Source organism: Myxocyprinus asiaticus, chromosome 5, assembly GCF_019703515.2.
Source record: "Myxocyprinus asiaticus isolate MX2 ecotype Aquarium Trade chromosome 5, UBuf_Myxa_2, whole genome shotgun sequence".
Lineage (NCBI taxonomy): Eukaryota > Metazoa > Chordata > Actinopteri > Cypriniformes > Catostomidae > Myxocyprinus > Myxocyprinus asiaticus.
The window spans coordinates 25,708,694-25,734,554 of record NC_059348.1 but is presented as its reverse complement, the minus strand read 5'-3'; the positions used below and the strand labels follow the sequence as shown (position 1 = coordinate 25,734,554).

The 25,861-nt window shown below is 38.2% G+C and overlaps 1 protein-coding gene across 7 annotated transcripts in view; it reads left to right on the top strand.

Annotated features, from left to right (window-relative positions):
• LOC127441305 (casein kinase I-like) overlaps positions 1-19,853 on the top strand; it is a 39,380-nt gene extending 19,527 nt beyond the window's left edge. For 4 of the 7 annotated variants that reach the window (XM_051698546.1, XM_051698549.1, XM_051698548.1 and 1 more), the window contains 10 exons: positions 3,180-3,249; positions 5,322-5,470; positions 5,609-5,843; positions 6,095-6,180; positions 10,889-10,973; positions 11,065-11,213; positions 11,303-11,386; positions 14,705-14,806; positions 16,122-16,228; positions 18,536-19,853. In XM_051698546.1, coding sequence (XP_051554506.1) covers positions 3,180-3,249; positions 5,322-5,470; positions 5,609-5,843; positions 6,095-6,180; positions 10,889-10,973; positions 11,065-11,213; positions 11,303-11,386; positions 14,705-14,806; positions 16,122-16,228; positions 18,536-18,590 — 1,122 coding nt within the window. In that variant the 3' untranslated portion in view covers positions 18,591-19,853. The remainder of the gene's footprint in view (positions 1-3,179; positions 3,250-5,321; positions 5,471-5,608; positions 5,844-6,094; positions 6,181-10,888; positions 10,974-11,064; positions 11,214-11,302; positions 11,387-14,704; positions 14,807-16,121; positions 16,229-18,535) is intronic. The other 3 variants (XM_051698550.1, XM_051698552.1, XM_051698551.1) reach the window with 3 other exon arrangements.
• Positions 19,854-25,861: the final 6,008 nt, after the last annotated feature.

The following is a 25,861-nucleotide window of genomic DNA, read 5'->3' as shown; positions in this document are numbered from 1 at the left end:
GCACGCCGAGAAGGGTGTGTGCCAGGACATAGATAGTTTGTTATGAACTTCGGGGAAGAATGGGGCAGATTTACGGGATGCTGCCTTTTGACAGCATCCAGACTGCAGGAACCAATCATCGAGGTGAGACTGTTCAGGTTCCTCTGGGGGAGACCACTCAAAGTGAAGCTCTTCGACCGCCCTTGTAAGGATGTGGAGCATCTCCCTGTCAGTGGCGCGTGCATGTTCCTCGCCCTTGCGGGGGGGAGGGGCGGCAGCATCGTCCACTGACCTGATGCGCCTGATGCAGCGAGAGACATGACTATTAACATCCCCAGCGTCAGAACCGCTGCACGAGACGAGGCCGCCCGCTCTTCAGAAGCACACATCTTATCGGAAAACATGCACTTCAGAGAGATTGAGGAGCTCACAGGGCGTGTGCCGCCACGAGGACCATCTCAAAGTCATCCTGCTCGACCTCGCGGCCCCGCCGTGCCGCCTCATGTGAATCCTCGGGTATCACAGAAGAGGTGGGTGGGAGTGTGCGTGAGGCTGAATCGTCCCTCAGAACGAGGGTGATTCACGAGTGAAACGTCTTGAGACTCATGCCCTCACAGTGAGGACAGTCTGTCTCCTGACTCTGCGTGGGCACGGCCCAGACAGTAAACGCAGCTCTCATGCTGATCTGACAGTGGGATGTGCCTCTCGCACAAGGAACACTTACGGAATCTTTGAAAAGACCCGAAAACGTAAATTACTCTCTTAGATATATAAATTAATATATATTTATATCACACAATATACAATACACAATATACAACTGCTTTGTAAGGATACACAAACCCTGCCGAAGCGCTGCGGGGAATCAGGATGCTGAGGCCCGTTCACCAGCGAAGCATCAATTGGCGAGGTGGTGTGATGTTCGCCGGAGCACTGCAGGGGAGCGGAAAGTCTTTCCGCAAAGATTCCACCCGCTGACTCGTGTATATCGATGGCGAAGGTAGAGGGCTTCTAGACGAGATGATCGCTGTCTTGAAGAAATTCTGAGGAAATGGTGTCTGTGCATCTGTTTTTATAGCGGACAGTTTCGCGCCAAAACAGGCGGGGCTCAAACGCCATAGCCAATATTAGAATATTGGTGTTATTGTAGAGAGGTTTCAAGTAGGTTGTGAAAGAAGACACTCCCCATATGCATAGCTACGCAATGTCAAGTGTACTGGGTCGTAAGGGAACTCTGAAGCCTGGACGCGCACTTTCATGCTTCAGATATAGCACGCGCGACAATCACGTAAAACACAACTGTGTGTGTGTCAGATGAGAAGCTTATTTAATTAGAATGTGAGATGAATGTCATTGAATTTGCTTCGGTGGCCCGATTTTTCACCTGGGCGGCCGCGAAAAATTGTCAGTAGCCTACCTGAAAAACCCTGTTTCTTCAGTTCTCTCAGTCTCAACTGAAGCCGCTCCACCCTCCTCCTCCATATCTCCAACAGAATGTATACCGCATACATGTGACGTGAATAGAATGAGGTGCAAATGTCTTGTCACGCGGTGGTGATTTTGCGTTACCGCGATACAGACGATAATCTAAAATGTATACCGATTGCCAAATTTCTACCAGTTTATCATGTATACCTGTATATCGCCCACCCCTACATTTAATGATAAGAGTTAGCAAGTGAAGGAATGACAGAACTAAATTTACTGTAGCTTATAGGTCTTTTGAGGAACACAGCTAGAGAACACACAGATAGCTACAGGGCACAATATATTATTTTCTGAAGAAAGCCTCATAATGGCTTAGACCATTTCAGGGACTATTCATCGGTTTAAGGAAGTGATATCTTTGTTAAATGAACAAACAATGTTAACATAACATTAACATGATTGAAATAAAATGTCATTATTAAAATATGGACAATGTTGTTTGGTTACTGGATGCTCCCTGGATGCCTAGAACTAATGGAAATCAAAGGGATTAAATCTCCGAAAAAGCAGCGACAAGTGGACGCATAAATCGCTGCAGTAAGCGAGATGGCTGAATACGTGCTGTACAAACAACTGTAGCACACATCTTATCTCTGGTAGCTGAACGATATTTTTGCCAACTAATTGTATGGTTGAGAGGTAGAGCTCTAAAAGTGACTATAGATCAATCCCATTATAATGAATGATGCTCAAGTAATTTACTATTACATTTAGTCATTTAGCAGACGATTTTATCCAAAACAACTTACAAATTAGGAACACAAAAAAAGAAATCCTTCTCCGCAGGTCACACAGACAGCTTCATTGAACGGCTTCATTGATTATAATCGGAGCGATCAAATTCCTGAGCTCTCTGCTGAGGAAATAATTGTGAGCATCTAAACTACGATACAATATCATCGCCTCTCTCACGTAGACGCTTAGTATCAGCAACACATCTGGATAAGTCACTACAGGTAAATGTTTCATGTTTTTGCGAAAATATGTTAACCCAGAGCCTTATTTAAAGGATCTGGTAATGTGACTGGAAGTGCTCCTAGGTCAGTAGTGTTCTAAATTCTTTATTGTATACATCCTTGAAATGGTCTATAATACCTAATTGCTACTAATATTAATACCGATTAGATGGTTCCTTGATGTTGCTCCTATTTGTGAACTGATCTGACTGAGAATTACTATACAGTGGTTGTGTCATGTTGGAAATAGACTTTTTAAGCAAGTAAAGTTGTTGTACATGTCACTCTCCAGCTAGTTGTTTAATACATCATGAGGCCCTTTATGCAATTTGCTTGGATTTATTTATTTATTTGGATCTTCAATTCTGCCTTTCACTTGGCAGCTCTTCCTCCGCATGCTCAGAGCTGCTGGTGCCACAGATTTAACCCGGGCTGATCTTGCACTTAACTGTACACACGCACTTTCACTCACTCACATTATTTATGTAAATACCAGCATTAAGTTAAATGGACTACCTGTTTTGATCCCTTTGGGATGTCATAACCTGAACATACTATGCTGAGCAATATGTTCATTATAAAAGACATTGCCTAGTTGTCCAGCGTCCACAAATACATACCACGTCATTTATCTGACTGGTTTATTACTTAAAATAATGTAAGCTAACTGGCTTTTTAATGTTAAGAGGTTTACCAAAACATTTTTATGTCCTCGTTGCCATTCTCATATGTCATTTAATTTTTACTCATTTATAGGAGCCAATCAAATCCAGAGCACCCCAGCTCCACCTTGAGTACAGGTTTTATAAACAGTTGGGAAACTCAGGTAAGCAATTGTTTGTGTTTCTAGCCATTTCTCTTATATTGTCTTCCACACATTACTCAAGCCATAAATCCTTTGAATTTACAGTTTAACACATATTTAGACATATTTTGTTCCATAGTTTGGTGCCAGTTTCTTTACATTCTCCTAGAGTTTATGCTGTCCACATCTATTTACAATCGTGAGTTGCTTTAGCCTATCCTGTCCACATCCTCTCTTCAGTATGGAGGAAGAATTTTATCAGCACAAACTGTGGTTCCTGTGCATCGATTGCTCTACTTGCTGTGCTCTTCCCACACAACTTTGAAAAAGACTTGTAGAACAGAAAGTGTTTAACGTAGTGATATTCAAGGATGTGACATTAACATATAGCTGATATTGAGGATATGATATATTCATAATCTGTTCATTGTATTTGGCTCAGATGTCATAAAGCTTATGGTTGCTGGCTTAGGACCTAAGCATTGTATTTCTTGCTACTATTGAGCCAGGGGAGATTTCTTTTCCCTAGATTAAGGCTTCAGGCCCTGTCTATTCTGCCATACATTTTTCATGTGGAGAACTTAGGAAAAAACATGACACTGTGCACTTTCACTCATTCCTCTGTGCTGAAGTTGTATTATGTCACACAGAATCTGGTAATGTGCTTGTTTGTGTTTTTTGTGTGTGCTTATTTTCAGGTTACTGTGTGATCTACTTTATGCATGTTAGTCTCAGGCCAGACTAGTGCTGGGCGATAAAGCTGAAAAAGGATATCTCAGTGTCATCATTTAGATCGATGTAAATTTCAGCCTTTTGACGATATTCAATGTAGATCTATTTTCTTTGATTAAATAGCCATTGTTGCAAATAGATTCAAAATGCTTAATGCAAAAAAGTGAAATGCGGTAAAAATCATTGAAAAAATAAAGGCATGTTTTCCACTTTTTTTGATGAATGAAAAGGAAGAATGACATAATTTTAGTTATATACAACATTATTGTGATATTCACAAACAATCATAAATATTCGCTATTTTGCACAGCTTTAGACTGGATACTGGTCATTGTCGCTCATTGGGCCAGTACGTTCAGAGTCTGTACCTTTCAGAAATAGCTATGAATGTGAACATTTCGATTAGATGATCAGTGTTTCGATATCGCAGTTCTGATCGCAAAGTGTGTCAAAATGGTCCCTTCCCAAATGTTAGCTATAAATGCAGTAAACCTGAATCATGTTAAAGAGCAAATCAGCATGCTGAGTGACTCCAGCCAGGTCTCCTAAGCAACCAAATTGGCCCGGTTGCTAGGGAGGGTAGGGTCACATGGGGTAACCTCCTCGTGGTCGCTGTAATGTGGTTCGCTCTCGGTGGGGCGCGTGGTGAGTTGTGCGTGGATGCCGCGGAGAATAGCGTGAAGCCTCCATACGCGCTGTCTCCGTGGTAACGTGCTCAACAAGCCACATGATAAGATGCGTAGGTTGACAATCTCAGACGCGGGGGCAACTGAGATTCGTCCTCCGCCACCCAGATTGAGGCGAGTCACTACGCCACCACGAGGACTTAGAGTGCATTGGGAATTCCAAATTGGGGAGAAAAAGGGGAGAAAATCATCCGTCTATGATTTATCTGAATCCTTATGGTGAACGAGCGATGGAGCTCAGTACTTCAATTAATTAATCTTTATAATTTAATATGTAATGCCTGTTACACATTATAATGGTTAAGGCAGTGATGCATCATTTATCATACCAACAAATGATGCAAAGTCCTATGCTGATCAAAATTTGTTACATAGCAATCTATTTTTTTAAACCCACGATACGGTTCGTAGCATTTTATATTTTGCTATATTGTGGCACGAAATATCGTTACACCACTCTACCTATGTTTTTGACATAATTGTTCCCAAAACATTTAAGAGTGCCCAACACCATATAACAAAGGATTCATTGTTCACTTGCTTTCTCAAATAATCTTCTTGATTCTGAAAATTATTTGTTAGTAAATGCTGTACTGAATTGCCAGTTTGTATTTGCATTACACAACTCTGTGGATTTGTCTTGCATATAAACTGCATTTATATGTGTTTTGGCAGAGGGCGTTCCTCAGGTGTACTACTTTGGTCCTTGTGGGAAATACAATGCCATGGTGCTGGAGCTGTTGGGGCCCAGTCTGGAGGACCTGTTTGACCTCTGCGATCGAACCTTTTCCCTCAAGACTGTCCTCATGATTGCAATTCAGCTGGTTAGTATAATCGTTCAAACACGAGAGAGAAACAAATATGTTAATAAAGAATTACAATTTTGTTAGTGATTCAACAAAATTAATTGGAACAGTGACCCTGTAGGTAGTTCCTTAAAGGATCTCATCCTTTTATTATAGATCACACGGATGGAGTATGTGCACACAAGAAGTCTTATCTACAGGGATGTTAAGCCTGAGAACTTCTTGGTGGGCCGGCCGGGGACCAAGAGGCAGCATACGATCCACATCATTGACTTTGGGTTGGCCAAAGAATACATTGACCCTGAGACCAAAAAACACATCCCTTACAGGGAGCACAAGAGCTTAACAGGCACAGCTCGTTACATGAGCATCAACACACACCTGGGGAAGGGTAAGACTCTGCACCTGGATAACATTTTACCTGAGACACTGGAAAGATTCAGCATATGAAGGACAAAAGAACTACAAATTTATTGAAGGATAAAAACTTAGATTTAATGGTAGAAACAGGTGCTGTTTTGTTTAGCATTTTTATGCCAGCTGCTACTTGTTGAAAATGCAGGGGTTACACAGTGAAATAAAACTTATGACCAAAGACAGTTCTTAGTCTAGCTAGCAGTTTCATAATTATTTCTTTTACAGAGCAAAGCAGGCGGGATGATTTGGAGGCACTTGGTCACATGTTCATGTACTTCCTACGAGGCAGTCTGCCCTGGCAAGGCTTGAAGGTATTGCAGTGGTTAGAGTGAAAGAAACGTTTTCATGGATTTTATTTAAGGGTTTATTTTGAAAATTATGAATATAAACTGTTCTGTGTTCAAGGATAACATTAAAGATAAACAAGACTTAAAGGAATAGTTCACCCAAAAATGAACATTTGCTGATAATTTATTCACCCTGAGGCCATCCAAGATGTATCTAAGTTTCTTACTTCATCAAAACAGAATTTAAGATTTTTAGGATTTCATTTCAGGCCTCCTCCTTTAAACAATGCAAGTGAATATACATATTTAGGGTGCATCAGAATAATCCACATGACTCCAGTCAACAAATAAAGTTCTTCTGAACCCAAACGATTGATTATTTTTAGAAACAAAGCATAAATAACTCACCTTCAAGCCACTTCAATGTCAAGTCTCACATAAAGCACTTGCAGTGTTTATTTACCTGTTTGTACTTGCACTTGATCTTCTTTGTTATCCGTTTAGTGTTTACCCTGTTGTTTTGCTTGTTACCTCTTCTTCAGTTTGTGAAGCTTCTCTTCAGTGATATCACCTGTACCATTGATGTCACTGTGTAAACCCTGTAAATCCTGTGAATTTCAGTAAACGCTCTCACACTTGGTTTCACTTACTACAACTTGTGTGGCTTGAATTCCTGACAGTCATATAGCCTATATATTTCTGCTAAAGAAAAGTAGATAACACAACGGCATTGCTCAGAAATAAAGGATGGTTATTTACTACAGTAATATTTGTATTATTATTTGGAAATTTTTATTTTATATTGATTGGTTTGTGAACGGCGCTTGGTCTGTGGTCTGTGCAAGTTTCTCTTGTAAACAGTGACGCGCTTCCTGCCTCCTCCGCGTGACCTTACCAACGAGCTTACGTAATCCTTCTCATGAGTGCGTGTCACAGAGATGTATGGAAGTGAACATTTGTAGTTAAAAAGTATATAAGTATTGTAGGCAGTGATGAGCGAGTGAATTGAGTGTAGGTGCGGTGAATTAGAAATCGGGTGATGAGGAGCGGAGCGCTGAGGGAGGTGCAGAGCCCGAGGGAGTCGTGACAATGACAAAGTTTTCACACATACCTGAGTTCGCTGGAAAAACAGCACAGGAACAGCCGATGAATTCAGATATTGACCCTTTGTTTCTTTTGATGGTCTGAAATCATCAGGGGTAAAATGTTCACTGCACACCCTCCAATATTTGAGAGAATGTCCAGGATCAGCGAGATAAGCCAGAGCTTAAATCGCTCATGTTCATGTATAGGCAATCAATGAAAAGTTAATATTTTTCCCGGCATGCATTTTCTTTGGGGTTACTGAAGGTTGAAGCATCCAGGATACACATGCCAAATGAACATTTTGAACAATACACTTATACAAATACAAATCTAAAGCAAAGATAATTAAACTGACACGCTTCCTGCCTCCTCCTCCACGTGATGTGTGACCTTACCAATGAGCTTACGTCATCCCTCTCATGAGCACGCGTCACAGAGATGTATGGAAGTGAACATTTGTAGGTAAAAAGTATATAAGTATTGTTTTGTTTCTCAAAATAATCAATTGTTTGGGTTCAGAAGAACTTTGTGTCGACTGGAGTCGTGTGAATTATTTTGATGCACCCTAAATATGCATTTTGGACCGTCAAAAAAATGGAGTACATTCACTTGCATTGTTTAAAGGAGGAGGCCTGAAATGAAATCCTAAAAATCTTAAATTCTGTTTTGATGAAGAAAGAAACTCAGATACATCTTGGATTGAGTAAATTATCAGCAAATTTTCATTTTTGGGTGAACTATTCCTTTAATGAAAGTAGTACAATTAAGGGTATTTATTAGAGGTTATTACATGGTACTCTAGTGTAGCTTATCGGCTCTGGGGTGTTTTTGTCCCAAGAGACTGCAAATAAGGTGAAATACAAATGTATCTGTTTCATTTAGTCCATTCAGTTCACACTCTGTTTTGATGATATCCTTCTGGTCTGAGAGTTTTATCTCACTTAGCTAATGTCTGAAACTGACGTGCTCCACTATCAGTCACTATCATGTAAAGTCAGCGGAATAACTGATTGCTAAACAGCCTAGATAGGCTGACCTATTTAGAAGACTTAAAAGAACTCAAATGTGTTTATTTATAGCTTTAGTTGGTTTTGTGACTTTCCTGTTGGATGATACATGGGTAGTTGTCATGAAACTTGTCCTGTGGTTGTGGCATGCTATACTCCATCTAAAACGGTTTTACGCAGTATATTTCTTTTGTATTCATTATCTATGCAACTTTAATTGCCTTAAATTATTTATATATATATATATATATATATATATATATATATATATATATATATATATATATATATATATATATATATATATATATATATATATATATCACACAGGTGCATCTCAATAAATTAGAATGTCGTGGAAAAGTTCATTTATTTCAGTAATTCAACTCAAATTGTGAAACTCGTGTATTAAATAAATTCAGTGCACACAGACTGAAGTAGTTTAAGTCTTTGGTTCTTTTAATTGTGATGATTTTGGCTCACATTTAACAAAAACCCACCAATTCACTATCTCAAAAAATTAGAATATGGTGACATGCCAATCAGCTAATCAACTCAAAACACCTGCAAAGGTTTCCTGAGCCTTCAAAATGGTCTCTCAGTTTGGTTCACTAGGCTACACAATCATGGGGAAGACTGCTGATCTGACAGATCAATAATTGACACCCTTCACAAGGAGGGTAAACCACAAACATTCATTGCCAAAGAAGCTGGCTGTTCACAGAGTGCTGTATCCAAGCATATTAACAAAGTTGAGTGGAAGGAAAAAGTGTGGAAGAAAAAGATGCATAACCAACCGAGAGAACCGCAGCCTTATGATTGTCAAGCAAAATCGATTCAAAAATTTGGGTGAACTTCACAAGGAATGGACTGAGGCTGGGGTCAAGGCATCAAGAGCCACCACACACAGACGTGTCAAGGAATTTGGCTACAGTTGTTGTATTCCTCTTGTTAAGCCACTCCTGAACCACAGACAATGTCAGAGGCGTCTTACCTGGGCTAAGGAGAAGAAGAACTGGACTGTTGCCCAGTGGTCCAAAGTCCTCTTTTCAGATGAGAGCAAGTTTTGTATTTCATTTGGAAACCAAGGTCCTAGAGTCTGGAGGAAGGGTGGAGAAGCTCATAGCCCAAGTTGCTTGAAGTCCAGTGTTAAGTTTCCACAGTCTGTGATGATTTGGGGTGCAATGTCATCTGCTGGTGTTGGTCCATTGTGTTTTTTGAAAACCAAAGTCACTGCACCCGTTTACCAAGAAATTTTGGAGCACTTCATGCTTCCTTCTGCTGACCAGCTTTTTAAAGATGCTGATTTCATTTTCCAGCAGGATTTGGCACCTGCCCACACTGCCAAAAGCACCAAAAGTTGGTTAAATGACCATGGTGTTGATGTGCTTGACTGGCCAGCAAACTCACCAGACCTGAACCCCATAGAGAATCTATGGGGTATTGTCAAGAGGAAAATGAGAAACAAGAGACCAAAAAATGCAGATGAGCTGAAGGCCACTGTCAAAGAAACCTGGGCTTCCATACCACCTCGGCAGTGCCACAAACTGATCACCTCCATGCCACGCCGAATTGAGGCAGTAATTAAAGCAAAAGGAGCCCCTACCAAGTATTGAGTACATATACAGTAAATGAACATACTTTCCAGAAGGCCAACAATTCACTAAAAATGTTTTTTTTATTGGTCTTATGATGTATTCTAATTTTTTGAGATAGTGAATTGGTGGGTTTTTGTTAAATGTGAGCCAAAATCACCACAATTAAAAGAACCAAAGACTTAAACTACTTCAGTCTGTGTGCATTGAATTTATTTAATACACGAGTTTCACAATTTGAGTTGAATTACTGAAATAAAATGAACTTTTCCACGACATTCTAATTTATTGAGATGCACCTGTATATATATATTGTAACGATTGGCTGCTGGCAATGCTGGAGACGAAGAGACGATGATGATGGAGTGAAGAACCCAAGTGCAATTTATTTAACACAAGTGAGATCCAAAAAACCCTAACTACAAATGTGAAACATAAACATGAACAAGACTTTACCTGATGTAAACTTGACTTGACATAAACTTGACTTGACTTGGCATGACAATGTTACCAAACACACAATAATACTTGACAAAGGACAATGGAAAACATGAGGGTTTAAATACATGGACATGGGAGAACAAACCAATGAACAAACAGAACTCTAAACAAGATAATATACGATAAACCAATGAAAACAAGACATGTGAACATGGAGGGAAAACATGAAATCACATGACCAGGGAACCACATAACATGAAACAGGAACTAGAAATAAACTTTTCAAAATAAAAGAAATGAAAAACATGAAATAACAAAATACGCATGACATATATATATACATATATATATATATATATATATATACAAAAAATCATAATTTGGCCTATAAGCTTAAGGAAGAAGCAATGGCATAAGCCATTTATTATACACATTTCTTCATAGAACCAAATGCTCTTGGCTGCGTTTCCCAAAAGCATTATAAGCTTAAGTAGATCATAGAAACCAATGGCGCCAGTGGTCTCTACGATCAACTTAAGCTTGCGATGCTTTTGGGAAAAACAGCCCTTTTTTTCTTAATTGTTTTCCATTTTATTATTTAAGGCTGACACACTTAAGGAGCGCTACCAGAAAATCGGAGATACCAAAAGGGCAACCCCTATAGAAGTGCTCTGTGAGAGTTTTCCAGGTAAATGTGCCGTTTGCTTTCAAAAGGTCAGATATATTTCTCTTACACCCTGACTTATGTGCATACCATTAACTTTGACCTCATCTGACAGAAGAGATGGCCACCTACCTGCGCTATGTGCGGAGACTGGATTTCTTTGAAAAACCGGATTATGACTACTTGAGGAAACTCTTTACAGACCTCTTCGACAGAAACGGCTTTGTCTTTGATTATGAATATGACTGGGTTGGCAAGCCGCTGGTAAGTCTCAGTTGGATGTCGTAGCATAAACCTCCTGTGTATAATGTACCAAAATAAGCGAGTGTTGAGTTTTTTTCATGTCTGTACAGCCAACTCCAATAGGACCCATGCCTAGTGACACACCTCTGCAGTCCAGCAGCAGAGACAAAGCACAACCACAGACCAAAAACCAGGTGAGATAAACACACATGCATATTATATATATATATATATATATATATATATATATATATATATATATATATATATATATATATATATATATATACATACCTGATCAGCCACAACATTAAAACCACTTGACTAATATTGTGTAGGTCCCCCTCGTGCCGCCAAAACAGTGCAGCATTCTGAGATGCTATTCTTCTCACCACAATTGTAGAGCAGTTATCTGAGTTACCGTAGACTTTGTCAGTTTGAACCAGTCTGGCCATTCTCTGTCAACCTCTCTCATCAACAAGGCATTTCTGTCCACAGAACTGCCACTCACTGGATGTTTTTTGTTTTTTGCACCATTCTGAGTAAATTCTAGAGACTGTTGTGTGTAAAAAAACCCAGGAGATTAGCAGTTACAGAAATACTTGAACCAGCCCATCTGGCACCAGCAATCATGCCACGGTCGAAATCACTGTGATCACATTTTTTCCCCATTCTGATGGTTGATGTGAACATGACTCCTGACCCATATCTGCTTGATTTTATGCACAGCACTACTGCCACACGATTGGCTAATTAGATAATCGCATGGATGATTGTTGGTGCCAGACAGGCTGGTTTGAGTATTTCTGTAACTGCTGATCTCCTGGGATCTTCACACACAAAGAGTCTCTACAATTTACTCAGAATGGTGCCAAAAACAAAAAAACATCCAGTGAGCGGCAGTTCTGCGGACAGAAATGCCTTGTTGATGAGAGAGGTCACGAGGGGCACCTACACAATATTATGCAGGTGGTTTTAATGTTGTGGCTGATCGGGGTGTGTGTGTATATATATATATATATATATATATATATATATATATATATATATATATATATATATATACAGGTGCATCTCAATAAATTAGAATGTCGTGGAAAAGTTCATTTATTTCAGTAATTCAACTCAAATTGTGAAACTTGTGTATTCAATAAATTCAGTGCACACAGACTGAAGTAGTTTAAGTCTTTGGCTCTTTTAATTGTGATGATTTTGGCTCACATTTTACAAAAACCCACCAATTCACTATCTCAAAAAATTAGAATACATCATAAGACCAATAAAAAAAAACATTTTTAGTGAATTGTTGGCCTTCTGGAAAGTATGTTCATTTACTGTATATGTACTCAATACTTGGTAGGGGCTCCTTTTACTTTAATTACTGCCTCAATTCGGCGTGGCATGGAGGTGATCAGTTTGTGGCACTGCTGAGGTGGTATGCAAGCCCAGGTTTCTTTGACAGTGGCCTTCAGCTCATCTGCATTTTTTGGTCTCTTGTTTCTCATTTTCCTCTTGACAATACCCCATAGATTCTCTATGTGGTTCAGGTCTGGTGAGTTTGCTGGCCAGTCAAGCACACCAACACCATGGTCATTTAACCAACTTTTGGTGCTTTTGGCAGTGTGGGCAGGTGCCAAATCCTGCTGGAAAATGAAATCAGCACATCTTTAAAAAGCTGGTCAGCAGAAGGAAGCATGAAGTGCTCCAAAATTTCTTGGTAAACGGGTGCAGTGACTTTGGTTTTCAAAAAACACAATGGACCAACACCAGCAGATGACATTGCACCTCAAATCATCACAGACTGTGGAAACTTAACACTGGACTTCAAGCAACTTGGGCTATGAGCTTCTCCACCCTTCCTCCAGACTCTAGGACCTTGGTTTCCAAATGAAATACAAAACTTGCTCTTATCTGAAAAGAGGAATTTGGAACACTGGGCAACAGTCCAGTTCTTCTTCTCCTTAGCCCAGGTAAGACGCCTCTGACATTGTCTGTGGTTCAGGAGTGGCTTAACAAGAGGAATACGACAACTGTAGCCAAATTCCTTGACATGTCTGTGTGTGGTGGCTCTTGATGCCTTGACCCCAGCCTCATTCCATTCCTTGTGAAGTTCACCCAAATTCTTGAATCGATTTTGCTTGACAATCGTAAGGCTGCGGTTCTCTCGGTTGGTTGTGCATCTTTTTCTTCCACACTTTTTCCTTCCACTCAACTTTCTGTTAACATGCTTGGATACAGCACTCTGTGAACAGCCAGCTTCTTTGGCAATGAATGTTTGTGGCTTACCCTCCTTGTGAAGGGTGTCAGTGATTGTCTTCTGGACAACTGTTAGATCAGCAGTCTTCCCCATGATTGTGTAGCCTAGTGAACCAAACTGAGAGACCATTTTGAAGGCTCAGGAAACCTTTGCAGGTGTTTTGAGTTGATTAGCTGATTGGCATGTCACCATATTCTAATTTTTTGAGATAGTGAATTGGTGGGTTTTTGTTAAATGTGAGCCAAAATCATCACAATTAAAAGAACCAAAGACTTAAACTACTTCAGTCTGTGTGCATTGAATTTATTTAATACACGAGTTTCACAATTTGAGTTGAATTACTGAAATAAATGAACTTTTCCACAACATTCTAATTTATTGAGATGCACCTGTATATATATATATATATATATAGGGGAAATGCACCCTTATACTGTCTATACAAATGTAAATTAGATGTTTGTCTAATACACATCCTATATTACTGTATTTCTTTTATGCAGTTTATGGAGTGTACAGTCAATGAAAAATATAGGTTTTGGTGTCATTGCATGGATACCAGAATCATGAATTCCAGTATCATGTAACTATTGAATTATTTGACAAAATTCACTTTCAGTTTTACAGTTATGTCCTTGTTGATGTAAACGAGGAAGAATGGGTCACAGATATTACATTTGAAGTACCAGCTTCCCTTGTTTGTTTTCTTTACTGTGTTTTTTTTTGTGGAACCCTAACTGCTTTATGCATTGTAATTTTTGATGATATCACAGAATTTCATGATTTTCTTTTAACTCATAGAAGCAGTGCATGTGTCTACTTTTTTGTCTCAGTCATCAACAAACTCAAGACATCTTGCTCTCCTGCAGCCAAAATAGCTTTTGGTAGTCTAAATTTCAGTCTTTTAGACAATGGTATTACCATGTCTTGGTCACAGTTCCTTGAAACTGTATTTCTGTAGAAGTAAATTAAGTCTATTATGTTTATACATTTTGAAAAGATCTGCTGCAGCTGTTTCTGAAAGATAAGAGCTTAGCTTCCCTCTCTCCACCTCTGCATGTCACATGCTCTTTTTTTTTCACTCACACTTGTTTTTCCACCTCTGTCCTGTTAATTAGAGTAGTCTGCTTGTGCATGGAAGGCGTTCCTCTTTAAATTCGTTCTGTTCTTTTTTCTTTACACCCTCACCTCCTTTCAAATACATCTCTTATACCCTCTGCCACCCTCCCCCTTCCACCCACTGCTGTCATGCCAGTCACCAGAACCCAAAGGAAGTGAGTCTCAGCCCACTCCCGTGACCAACAGGGAGCTCCTGGGGTCGCACCTCACAGCCGATAGGTTGGGGGGCTCTGTCCAGGTACTGGGTGTTTGCGCAGTACTGCATGGTTTAAGTGTCTTTCTGTCCCTCTCGTCCTGTCACTCGAGACACCTCTGTTCATTTTCCTGCTGTGAACAGTTAAATAGTCTGTTCCTCTCTTTGCCCTTGTCTAACGCACATCACACTTACACACCCGCGATGGTTAGGGTCGGGATCTGGTAACTTCAGTGTGAAAATACTGCTTTTAAATGGGTAGCTAAGTAAGACAAAATGGATATTTGTTTGTGTACATCAGGTTCTTTGGGGTTTTATTCATCCATGATGTAACTTTGTGATTTTCACCATTTTAGGATTTCAAAATCATGCTGTTATTCCCAAGAATTCCATCTAAAATGGAGTGTTCTGGAAGTAAAAATTGTATAATGTATTTTTTTTCCATAGGGGAATTGATTTTTAATTATATTTAACCTTTAAATACAGACCCTCAGAGGATGTTAATCGATGGTGTAAGCTTCTATTGAAGTCATCAATAGAAGTTGCATTATTTCAACTTGGTTTTTAAATAAACTTGTTCAATTATAGAATTTGTGGTAAATAACTACACTACCAGTGAATCCTGTAAAGAAAGATCCACCAATCCGACATGCTGCAAACGAACCCAGTAGTAATAGCCCACTCCCATGACACAGAAGATTATTTAGCAATAAACTTTAAATATTTTGTTTCTATACTTACAATCAACAACTTAAAATCAAAAGTGTTTTTTTTTTTGGTCGTTTGTGTCAATTGCAATGCTTCATGGGATTGTAGTTCATTCTTTCATTAAAGATGTTAAGTTCACAATCTTGCACCTTTGTCTTTTTGTCTTACTTTTTTGCTTCAAATCAAAGTTTATAATGTTGTGATTCACCTTGAAGCTGGTTGGTTTGGTTCATGGCTTAGAACACTTTTATGACAAGTTTATCAAATCCCTATGGAAAAAATTTTTTTGGAGGAGGGGGCGACTGGAAAAGTGGGCAGACACAGTTGCACTCTGTTAGGTCGGTTTGTGCTTGCTTCATTAGCTAACCAAGCCCTTCCAAACCGTTCCATCATTTTACTTTTTCCCTTTCTTCTTAACTTACCCTGGTTGGTGCTAAGCAACTTGATTTTAAACAATTGAACACAAAGTGTTCTTAATAGGTTACTAAGCCCCAACCAGTTGTGATAGAGTTGCAAGAACTGTTGAATGTGAAGTACCAAAAAAAGAGTGAAAAAAAATCTGTCACTGTGTACTGTGGTTTTGATATTATAGCTCATCTTTGCCAGTCTATATTAAAAGCACTTTGCCTGCTGCCTTCCATTGTTTCTTCAGGTTATGAGCTCGACCAATGGAGAAGTGAATACAGATGATCCCACGGCGGGACACTCCAACGCTCCCATTACTGCGCCTGCTGAGGTAGAGGTGGCCGATGATACAAAGTAAGGAATTTTTTATAAAGTCTTAAAGCACTTTTATTGCATTTATGTCTGTGTATTTGTTGCATAAGTACCAGTTACAGATAGTTGTGCAAAATTCTGCAGTTTGCTATGCTAACATGAGTCTTGGGACTTTGTCTTTGTCAAAGTTGATTCTTTAAATTAGCTTATAAAAAAAATAGATTTGACTCTTAAATTTTGATTGGATGAACCTGTGTTCGAAGTTTTTTTAAATGATTGCAAACTCACACCTGTGACTGCACATTTTATAATAATGCGGCATATTTAAAATAATGCGTTGCTTGGCAACAGCCTACAGTTAGGATAATGAACTGCATTACTTAATGTGAGAATTGTTTGTTATAATGATTATTAATAAATAAAAGTAATAAGCCACTCAAGTCAATGCATTACAGTGATTTTACAATGGATAAGGGGGTTTTAAGCACTCCACTTTGCATTGTGCCTTCAAACACCCCTCATCTGAAGTAAAATGTCTGTAACGCACAGCCTCTCTTGGCTTATTGCTATATTTTGTTTAACCCTGCATAGCATATGATGGTATTGTCAGAAAATTCAAATTTTTTGACATTTGAACTGTTTTTAGTACCATTATACAAAATATAAAAATAAATAGTTCACAGAAAATTGCATGTTTTTTTTTTTCTATGTATCATATTTGATACATTAGGCTTTAAGGGTCATTATCCTCCTGAGGCCCTGCGATTAATTGTTGTATAGGATGGTTGTTACTTAAGTTTTATTAGCTTATACATGCTACAGTGGTAAATCTTGGGGTATTATTAGAGGGCTTTTCAGAGAAACTAAATGTTTTATCATATGTATTTTATGCACCAAACACTATATTGACAATTAAAAAAGGGAAAGTTTAAAACTATTTTGCTGGGTCTCAGGAACTTATGGTAAGATGACATCATAATAGCTTGTAATGTAAAATAATGAGAACTTTACACCAATCAGCCACAACATTAAAACCACCTGTCTAATATTGTGTAGGTCCCTCTCGTGCCGCCAAAACAGCACCAACCCGCATCTCAAAATAGTATTCTGAGATTATATTCTTCTCACCACAATTGTACAGAGCTGTTATCTGAGTTACTGTAGACTTTCAGTTCAAACCAGTCTGGACATTCTCTGTTAACCTTTCTCATCAACAAGGCATTTCCATCTGCAGAACGGCCGCTCACTGGATGTTTTTTGGTTTTGGCACCATTCTGAGTAAATTCTAGAGACTGCAGTGTGTTTACTGTGTTTATTTAGAGTCCCACAGACACAATACATTAAGCTCTACCCCTAAACCTAACCTTACCTTAGAAAAAACAACCTTGGTTTTACTACAGTAACCATGGTTTCATGCGGGAACGATCAACAGACCCTGCCTCCGGATCAAACCCTTCTCTGCACCCCTCGACATTCGCCGTGACCAAATCACTGCGATGACATCAACATTTATATTAATTTTTATCTATTATTTTAAATAGTATTAAAGGAAATATTTAAGAGTTTAATCAGAAAATCGAATGGGGAAAAAGAGTGGGATAAAGGCAGATTCAAACCGCGGTTGCAAGGGCAACAGTACACATTCACACACCATCTTTACTCCCCACACCACTGCAGTGACATCTACAGGTTAGTTTGTCATATATTTCTGTGGTTCCAACAGACTTTTGGGGTGCAAATAGCTACACTGTGTGGCAGTTGCTGTTTACACCGGGGTTTACACTTTTTGTGTCTGTGTGTGTGTGTGTGGTGGTGGGCATGAATGTAATGTAATGGTGATTGAGAGATATACCTCAAAAGCCTGTTGTATCATATTTGATACATGTATTTTTCAATATGCTTTTTCAATAAAATAATATACAAAATTTTAACCAAGCATAAGTTGCTTATATTCAGCAAATACTCATTTTAAAATATCAGTAACAATATAATCATTACTGTCACTTTTACTTTATTAAAATAAGATGTCATTTATCCTAACATAAGAGTAATTTTTCACGCAAGTCCGCCGCCATTTTAAGTAGATCGATATAAACATTGAAACCACTTTTTTACAAATAACCACTAGATGGTGCCATAAACATGTGAAACTTACATATCATATACCATACGTTTTTGTCTTTTCAGCTTGAACAGAGAATGAAACAGGAGCCATCAAACATTATGTATCATATTTGATACACATGCCGTTATAGTGTTAATTTCTATCTAATATAGACTGTGCTTGACTAGTTCGAGTCTGAGGGAAGGAGACTGCAAAGTCATCTTTAACTTATATGCTTGTTTCAGGTGCTGTTGTTTTTTCAAGAGGAGGAAGAGGAAAGCACTCCAGCGGCACAAGTGAGGAAGAACATGTTTGAAACATTAAGAGTCACTGGTGCGTTTAAAGAAAAAGAAATAAAGCAAAGGACTCGATATGAAATGTGGAGCACCCTCCCTTTCTATCTGTGCTCTGAGTGCTGTGCTCCACCTCAGAACACAAACTCACTGCCTCACTTTTGGCATCCGCTCAGAGAGAACACACCTCAGTACTCTGGGCCCTGACACTCTTTGTAAGGAATCAATTCAGTGGAACAAATAAATATATTTGTACAATGTGGGACACCAGAAGAGATTTAAATGGTCGTAAATAAGATGATATATGTTATGTGACTTAAACCCAGATGGACTGTTTGAACTTGTGCTTTAGATGAAATGCAAAACCAATATTTGAGAACTAAAAGGCAACCAGAAACTCCATACACACAAACATCCATTCACTTCGACACTGGCTGGATAATTGCGTGATCTCCCATGGTGTTTTGTTTGATGGGATCAAAATAAGTGGGGAAAGCCTGCTGACTGATGTATTGAGAAATGTTCACCAGAATCAAACAACTGATGTAAATTCTGTCTCCTCTTTTTTTTTGTAATTTAAAACAAGTTTTTTCAAGATCTGCTCTCCCTGAGTTGGACAGTTTTACTCATGTTGTAGAATGTGTGATCATTTTTTAACTGCTCTTAGTGTTTTTTTATTTTATTTTATTTTTTTTACTTCCTCTTTTTTTTCCTGTCATTGTGGATGATGTTGTAGCACAGTGGCTGGTCTCAGGTACTGTGGGAGATGGAGAGAATTATATGGGATCTCTCCCCTGTTTATTGCACTTTTTTGGGGGAAAAAAGAAAACCATCTGGCATTGAAATGAACAAAGTAACAGAAATAAAGGCAGATATGGATCATTTATACAGCAAGCTGGTCTCTCCCAATGGGGGGGTTGAGAGTTAACGTCTTATGCTTTTTATTTTTTGCATTAGATTAAGTTACCTGGGAAACATAGTTTGTGCCTTTCCAAGTAAAAAATTTAACACTAATGTGTCCCTTTTAAAATTCCTATCCAGGTTGAGGTGTCCATGGCCCTCTCAGATGGTTTATTCTCTACTGTGTGCTCCATTTCAGTCTAATGGAATCCGTTGGCATTGCTCAGATTTCTTTTCACTGTTGTAAAGTGTATCATAGCAAAGATCCACAAGACATGAGTCTATGGGTTTATACGCAGTAACAGAGGTTGCCTATAAGAGTGAGGATGTGTATTGATTTACATACCTATTAAATGTTTCTTTTCTTCTATGCCTCATAAGATGTTACGTTTTGTATGTATGCACAATCACTGTATTGAGTTTGTTGTGGTGCTTTATCCTCACCTCTCAACCTTTGTGTCAACATTAAGTGACTTGACCTAGAAAACAGAGGCGGTTACAGTCAGTCGCCAGGATGTGGTGACATAGATCAGATCTGCAAAGTTGCTGGTCATGTGCCTTAAAAACCCCTTTTATTACATTTGAAAGACTGAATAATACAATTCACAGAATACAAAGGCATAAAAGCAGGTGGTACATCCTTATTGCACGCTTGCTTTCTATAAAAACTTTTATTGTATAGTGTAGGAACAGAACATTTTGATCCTCCCAAATTTTTCATTTCTTACAGGAATATAACAGTTCTGAAGGGCCAGCAAGTATTATTCAAACATTAACCTCTTTAAAACAGACTGTCAGGAAACATGAATGGGCTGTTTTTTTAACAATAAGGTTGTATATGGTTGTTGAGGTGAATGTATTAGCTGTACACAATCTAATTTAACCATTCTAATTAAGGCATCTTTACACAGCCGAGTTAAGTCTCTTCTGTGCTGGTTCAAAATTCTGTGTAAAGACGCAATACTGCATAAAAGCCAGACTATATTATTCCTGCTCTGTCCCATCTCATCCCCTAGTTCTGATGCTGCTTTTGTTCTGTGAAAATGAAATGCAGCATCAGAGCAGCCTTATACTTTGTTATGATGGTAGAGCTTATAGTTCATAATTTAGTTTCATATTTTAAAGTATAACTTCATATTTTCATTCACTTCATATTTCTATATTCATAATTTTATAGTTTTAATATTCATCTTAGAACATTTACACATTTAACTGCTGTGTAAATGCATTTATGGTGCTCTGAGCAGCATTAAACAGTCTGTGCAAGTACAACTTTGAGTAAAGATGGCTTGAGAGAATCAATGCCACATATACACAGAATTGTCCATGTGAAAAAGACAATATTTGCTATTAATTCAAAGTAATTCTAGGTAGGACAATTTTTGGTTCCAAGTTACATGTCATTCCACTGATATACAGGTGCATCTCAATAAATTAGAATGTCGTGGAAAAGTTCATTTATTCTCAACTCAAATTGTGAAACTTGTGTATTAAATAAATTCAATGCACACAGTCTGAAGTAGTTTAAATCTTTGGTTCTTTTAATTGTGATGATTTTGGCTCACATTTAACAAAAACCCACCAATTCACTATCTCAAAAAATTAGAATACATCATAAGACCAATAAAAAAAACATTTTTAGTGAATTGTTGGCCTTCTGGAAAGTAGGTTCATTTACTGTATATGTACTCAATACTTGGTAGGGGCTCCTTTTGCTTAAATTACTGCCTCAATTCGGCGTGGCATGGAGGTGATCAGTTTGTGGCACTGCTGAGGTGGTATGGAAGCCCAGGTTTCTTTGACAGTGGCCTTCAGCTCATCTGCATTTTTTGGTCTCTTGTTTCTCATTTTCCTCTTGACAATACCCCATAGATTCTCTATGGGGTTCAGGTCTGGTGAGTTTGCTGGCCAGTCAAGCACACCAACACCATGGTCATTTAACCAACTTTTGGTGCTTTTGGCAGTGTGAGCAGGTGCCAAATCCTGCTGGAAAATGAAATCAGCATCTTTAAAAAGCTGGTCAGCAGAAGGAAGCATGAAGTGCTCCAAAATTTCTTGGTAAACGGGTGCAGTGACTTTGGTTTTCAAAAAACACAATGGACCAACACCAGCAGATGACATTGCACCCCAAATCATCACAGACTGTGGAAACTTAACACTGGACTTCAAGCAACTTGGGCTATGAGCTTCTCCACCCTTCCTCCAGACTCTAGGACCTTGGTTTCCAAATGAAATACAAAACTTGCTCTCATCTGAAAAGAGGACTTTGGACCACTGGGCAACAGTCCAGTTCTTCTTCTCCTTAGCCCAGGTAAGACGCCTCTGACATTGTCTGTGGTTCAGGAGTGGCTTAACAAGAGGAATACGACAACTGTAGCCAAATTCCTTGACATGTCTGTGTGTGGTGGCTCTTGATGCCTTGACCCCAGCCTCAGTCCATTCCTTGTGAAGTTCACCCAAATTCTTGAATCGATTTTGCTTGACAATCCTCATAAGGCTGCGGTTCTCTCAGTTGGTTGTGCATCTTTTTCTTCCACACTTTTTTCTTCCACTCAACTTTCTGTTAACATGCTTGGATACAGCACTCTGTGAACAGCCAGCTTCTTTGGCAATGAATGTTTTTGGCTTACCCTCCTTGTGAAGGGCGTCAATGATTGTCTTCTGGACAACTGTCAGATCAGCAGTCTTCCCCATGATTGTGTAGCCTAGTGAACCAAACTGAGAGACCTTTTTGAAGGCACAGGAAACCTTTGTAGGTGTTTTGAGTTGATTAGCTGATTGGCATGTCACCATATTCTAATTATTTGAGATTGGGTTTTTGTTAAATGTGAGCCAAAATCATCACAATTAAAAGAACCAAAGACTTAAACTACTTCAGTCTGTGTGCACTGAATTTATTTAATACACAAGTTTCACAATTTGAGTTGAGAATAAATGAACTTTTCCACGACATTCTAATTTATTGAGATGCACCTGTATTAGATTCACATTGGAAAGTCAAATCCAAAGTCCTCATGCTTCAGCATATTGATGCACATTTTCTCCATACATTTTTCTGGGTCCGTCTATTGTCATTCTATGATTAGAAGCTTTACCATACCTGATTATATATTATATTATATTAATTATATTATATTACATACAGGCAGGGTTGGGAGGGTTACTTTTGAAATGTATTCCACTACAGGTTACGGAATACATGCTGTAAAATGTAATTTGTAATGTATTCTGTTAGATTACTCAAGGTCAGTAACGTATTCTAAATACTTTGGATTATTTCTTCAGCACTGGTAGATTTTTTCACTTGTTTTGACTATAAAAACTCTGCCAGTACAGTAAGACAAAATACACATGTTAAAAACACATTCTCTGAAAAACCTAAATATCTTATGTAGTGTTATTTCTAAAACAAGATCAATCAAATCGATCTTGTTTTAAGGATTTGTAGATATTTTTACAGGAAAACAATACAAACATTATCAAGAATATGATTTTTGCCCTAATATCAAAGGTCTTACTAGAAAAAAAGAAATTATGATCCAATCGTTAATTTTCTTGATAAAAAATATGATCGTGTCTGGTAACGTGCATGTAAAATGGCTAGAAATAGCATTTTAGCTTAGCATAAAGCTGACAATTTACACAAGGTTTATTTCTGTTTCTTCTGCTCCAAACTTACTTCAAACTTACTTCTCTGTCTGCTCGTATGAATGTAACACATCATAAGAAAGTGTTTCACCGCTGTTCAAATGCACTTTGGATCACATCATTTATATATATAAATGTTTTCCATCTGAAAGGACTAAATATTAAATGAAACAAATGACAATAAAATGCAAAGTAATCTCTTCATTAATCAAAATACTTTTTGAATGTAACTGTATTCTAATTACCAATGATTTAAATTGTAAATGTAGTGGAATACAGTTACTTATATTTTGTATTTTAAATACGTAATCCTGTTACATGTATTCCATTACTCCCCAACACTGCATACAGGAGATCAACAGTTACAGAAATACTCAAACCAGCCCGTCTGGTACCAACAATCATCCATGCGATTATCTAATCAGTCAATCGTGTGGCAGCAGTGCATAAAATAATTTAGATACGGGTCAGGAGCTTCAGTTAATGTTTACATCAACCATCAGAATGGGGGAAAAATGTGATTTCGACCATGGCATGATTGCTGGTATCAGATTGGTTTGAGTATTTCTGTAACTGCTGATCTTCTGGGATTTTCACACACAACAGTCTCAAGAATTTACACTGAATGGTGCCAAAAACAAAAAACATCCAGTGAGTTGCAGTTCTGCGGACAGAAATGCCTTGTTGATGAGAGAAGTTAACAGTGAATGTCCAGACTGGTTTGAACTGACAAAGTCTATGGTAACTCAGATAACTGCTCTGTACAATTGTGGTGAGAAGAATAGGGGGTTGGTGCTGTTTTGGTGGCACGAGTGGGACCTACGCAATATTAGTCAGGTGGTTTTAATGTTGTGGCTGATTGGTGTATATTATATTGCCCTTGACTTTTGGACCCCACATAGGCTTTTTGTGTACATCTCGCATGTCTCTTTCTCTATATAACCTTTACAAGAGCCATCATTAGTTCATTATTTTCAGTGGAAAATCTCTAAAATAGTGAGAAACTAACATGTTGCTAATTCCGAGTATCTAAAAGAACATTGCTATTCTCATAATGATCAAGTGACCCTACAGTTTAAAAGATAGTTCACCCAAAAATGAAAGTTCTCTAATTTTCTCACCCCCATGCCATCCCAGATGTGGATGACTTTCTTTCTTCTGCTGAGCACAAACAAAGATTTTTAGAATAATATCTCAGTTCTGTAGATCCTGTTGTGGAGCATGGAAAACTTTTCTTTCCTCTCTGTAAGAAAACTCTTGAAGTCAGGAGTTCCAGGTGTCAACGGTTAGAGTTTATTGAACAAACCAACAAACCCGAGATGTCAGCTGAGATCTGACTGTCTTGGTCAAAACCCTCCTTTTTTATACAGTTTGTTATCTAGCATTACCTTTTGTCTACACCCTCTTAATATTTTTTGTATCCAATGGATTCTGTTTGCCACCATTATTTCACAGAGCCTCTGACCTCTTTTTAATAGTGGAAACCTGGCTTTTAGTCCATTTAAAAAAATATATATATATATATATATATTTTAAATTCATTTATCATGAAAATATACATTCTGAGTAAATAATACATCACAATCTGAGCATAATATAGTTATTTTGATTATTGGTTGTGTTAATTTTTTTACTTTGCTGTGCCTCCCAGAGTTTTCTCATGTCTCAGTACCATTGTTCTTTGCTACAACTTAGTGCACAGAGTGTTTCTTGCAACATCAGCACTTTAGTAACCTCATATGCCCTCTCCTGGGTCACACAAAGTCCAGGCTTTCTAAGTTAGTTCTTTTCTATGTTTTAGTTCATGTTGATATAAAAATATACTATAATCCTCACAAAGCAAGTGAATGGGTACCAAAATTTTTAAGCTCCAAAAGCACATAAAAGCAGCACAAAAGTCATCGATAAGATGGTTCCTCCAGTGGTTAAATCCATATCTTCAGAAGTGATATGATAGGTGTGGGTGGGAAACAAATAAATATTTAAAGGGGTAGTCCACCCAAAAATTAAAATTCACTTATCATTTACTCACCCCCATGCCATCCCAGATTTTTAGAAGAATATCTCAGCTCTTCAGGTCCATACAATGCAAGTAAAAAGGTGTTCAGACCTTTGTATCTCCAAAAATCAGAGTAAACTAGAGTAAGAAAAAGGACTTACATTTTTATGTTTCTCATCCACACCTATTATATCACTTCTGAAAATATGGATTTAACCACTGGAGTCTTGTGGATTACTTTTATGATGCCTTTATGTGATTTTTGAAGCTACAAAGGTCTGATCACCATTCACTTGCATTGTATGGACCAACAGAGCTGGTCCAACAAAAATCTTTGTGTTCTGCTGAAGAAAGTCATACATCAGGGATGGCATGAGGGTGAGTAAATGATGAGAGAATTTTAATTGTTTGTGGTGAACTATCCCTTTAAGATCTTTTTTTACTACAGTGTCCACTTTCACTTTCACATTCTTTCGTTTTTGGCGATTCACATTTTACGTGCATATCGCCACCTACTGGGCAGGGAGGAGACTTTATAGTAAAAAAAAGGACTTAAATATTGATTTGTTTCTGAATATTCTTCAAATAATCTTAATTTGTGTTCTGCAGAAGAAAGAAAGTCATACATCAGGGATGGCGTGAGGGTGAGTAAATGATGAGAGAATTTTAATTTTTGAGTGAACTGTCCCTTTAACAACACATACGAATCACGTGTGTGGATGGGAATCTTG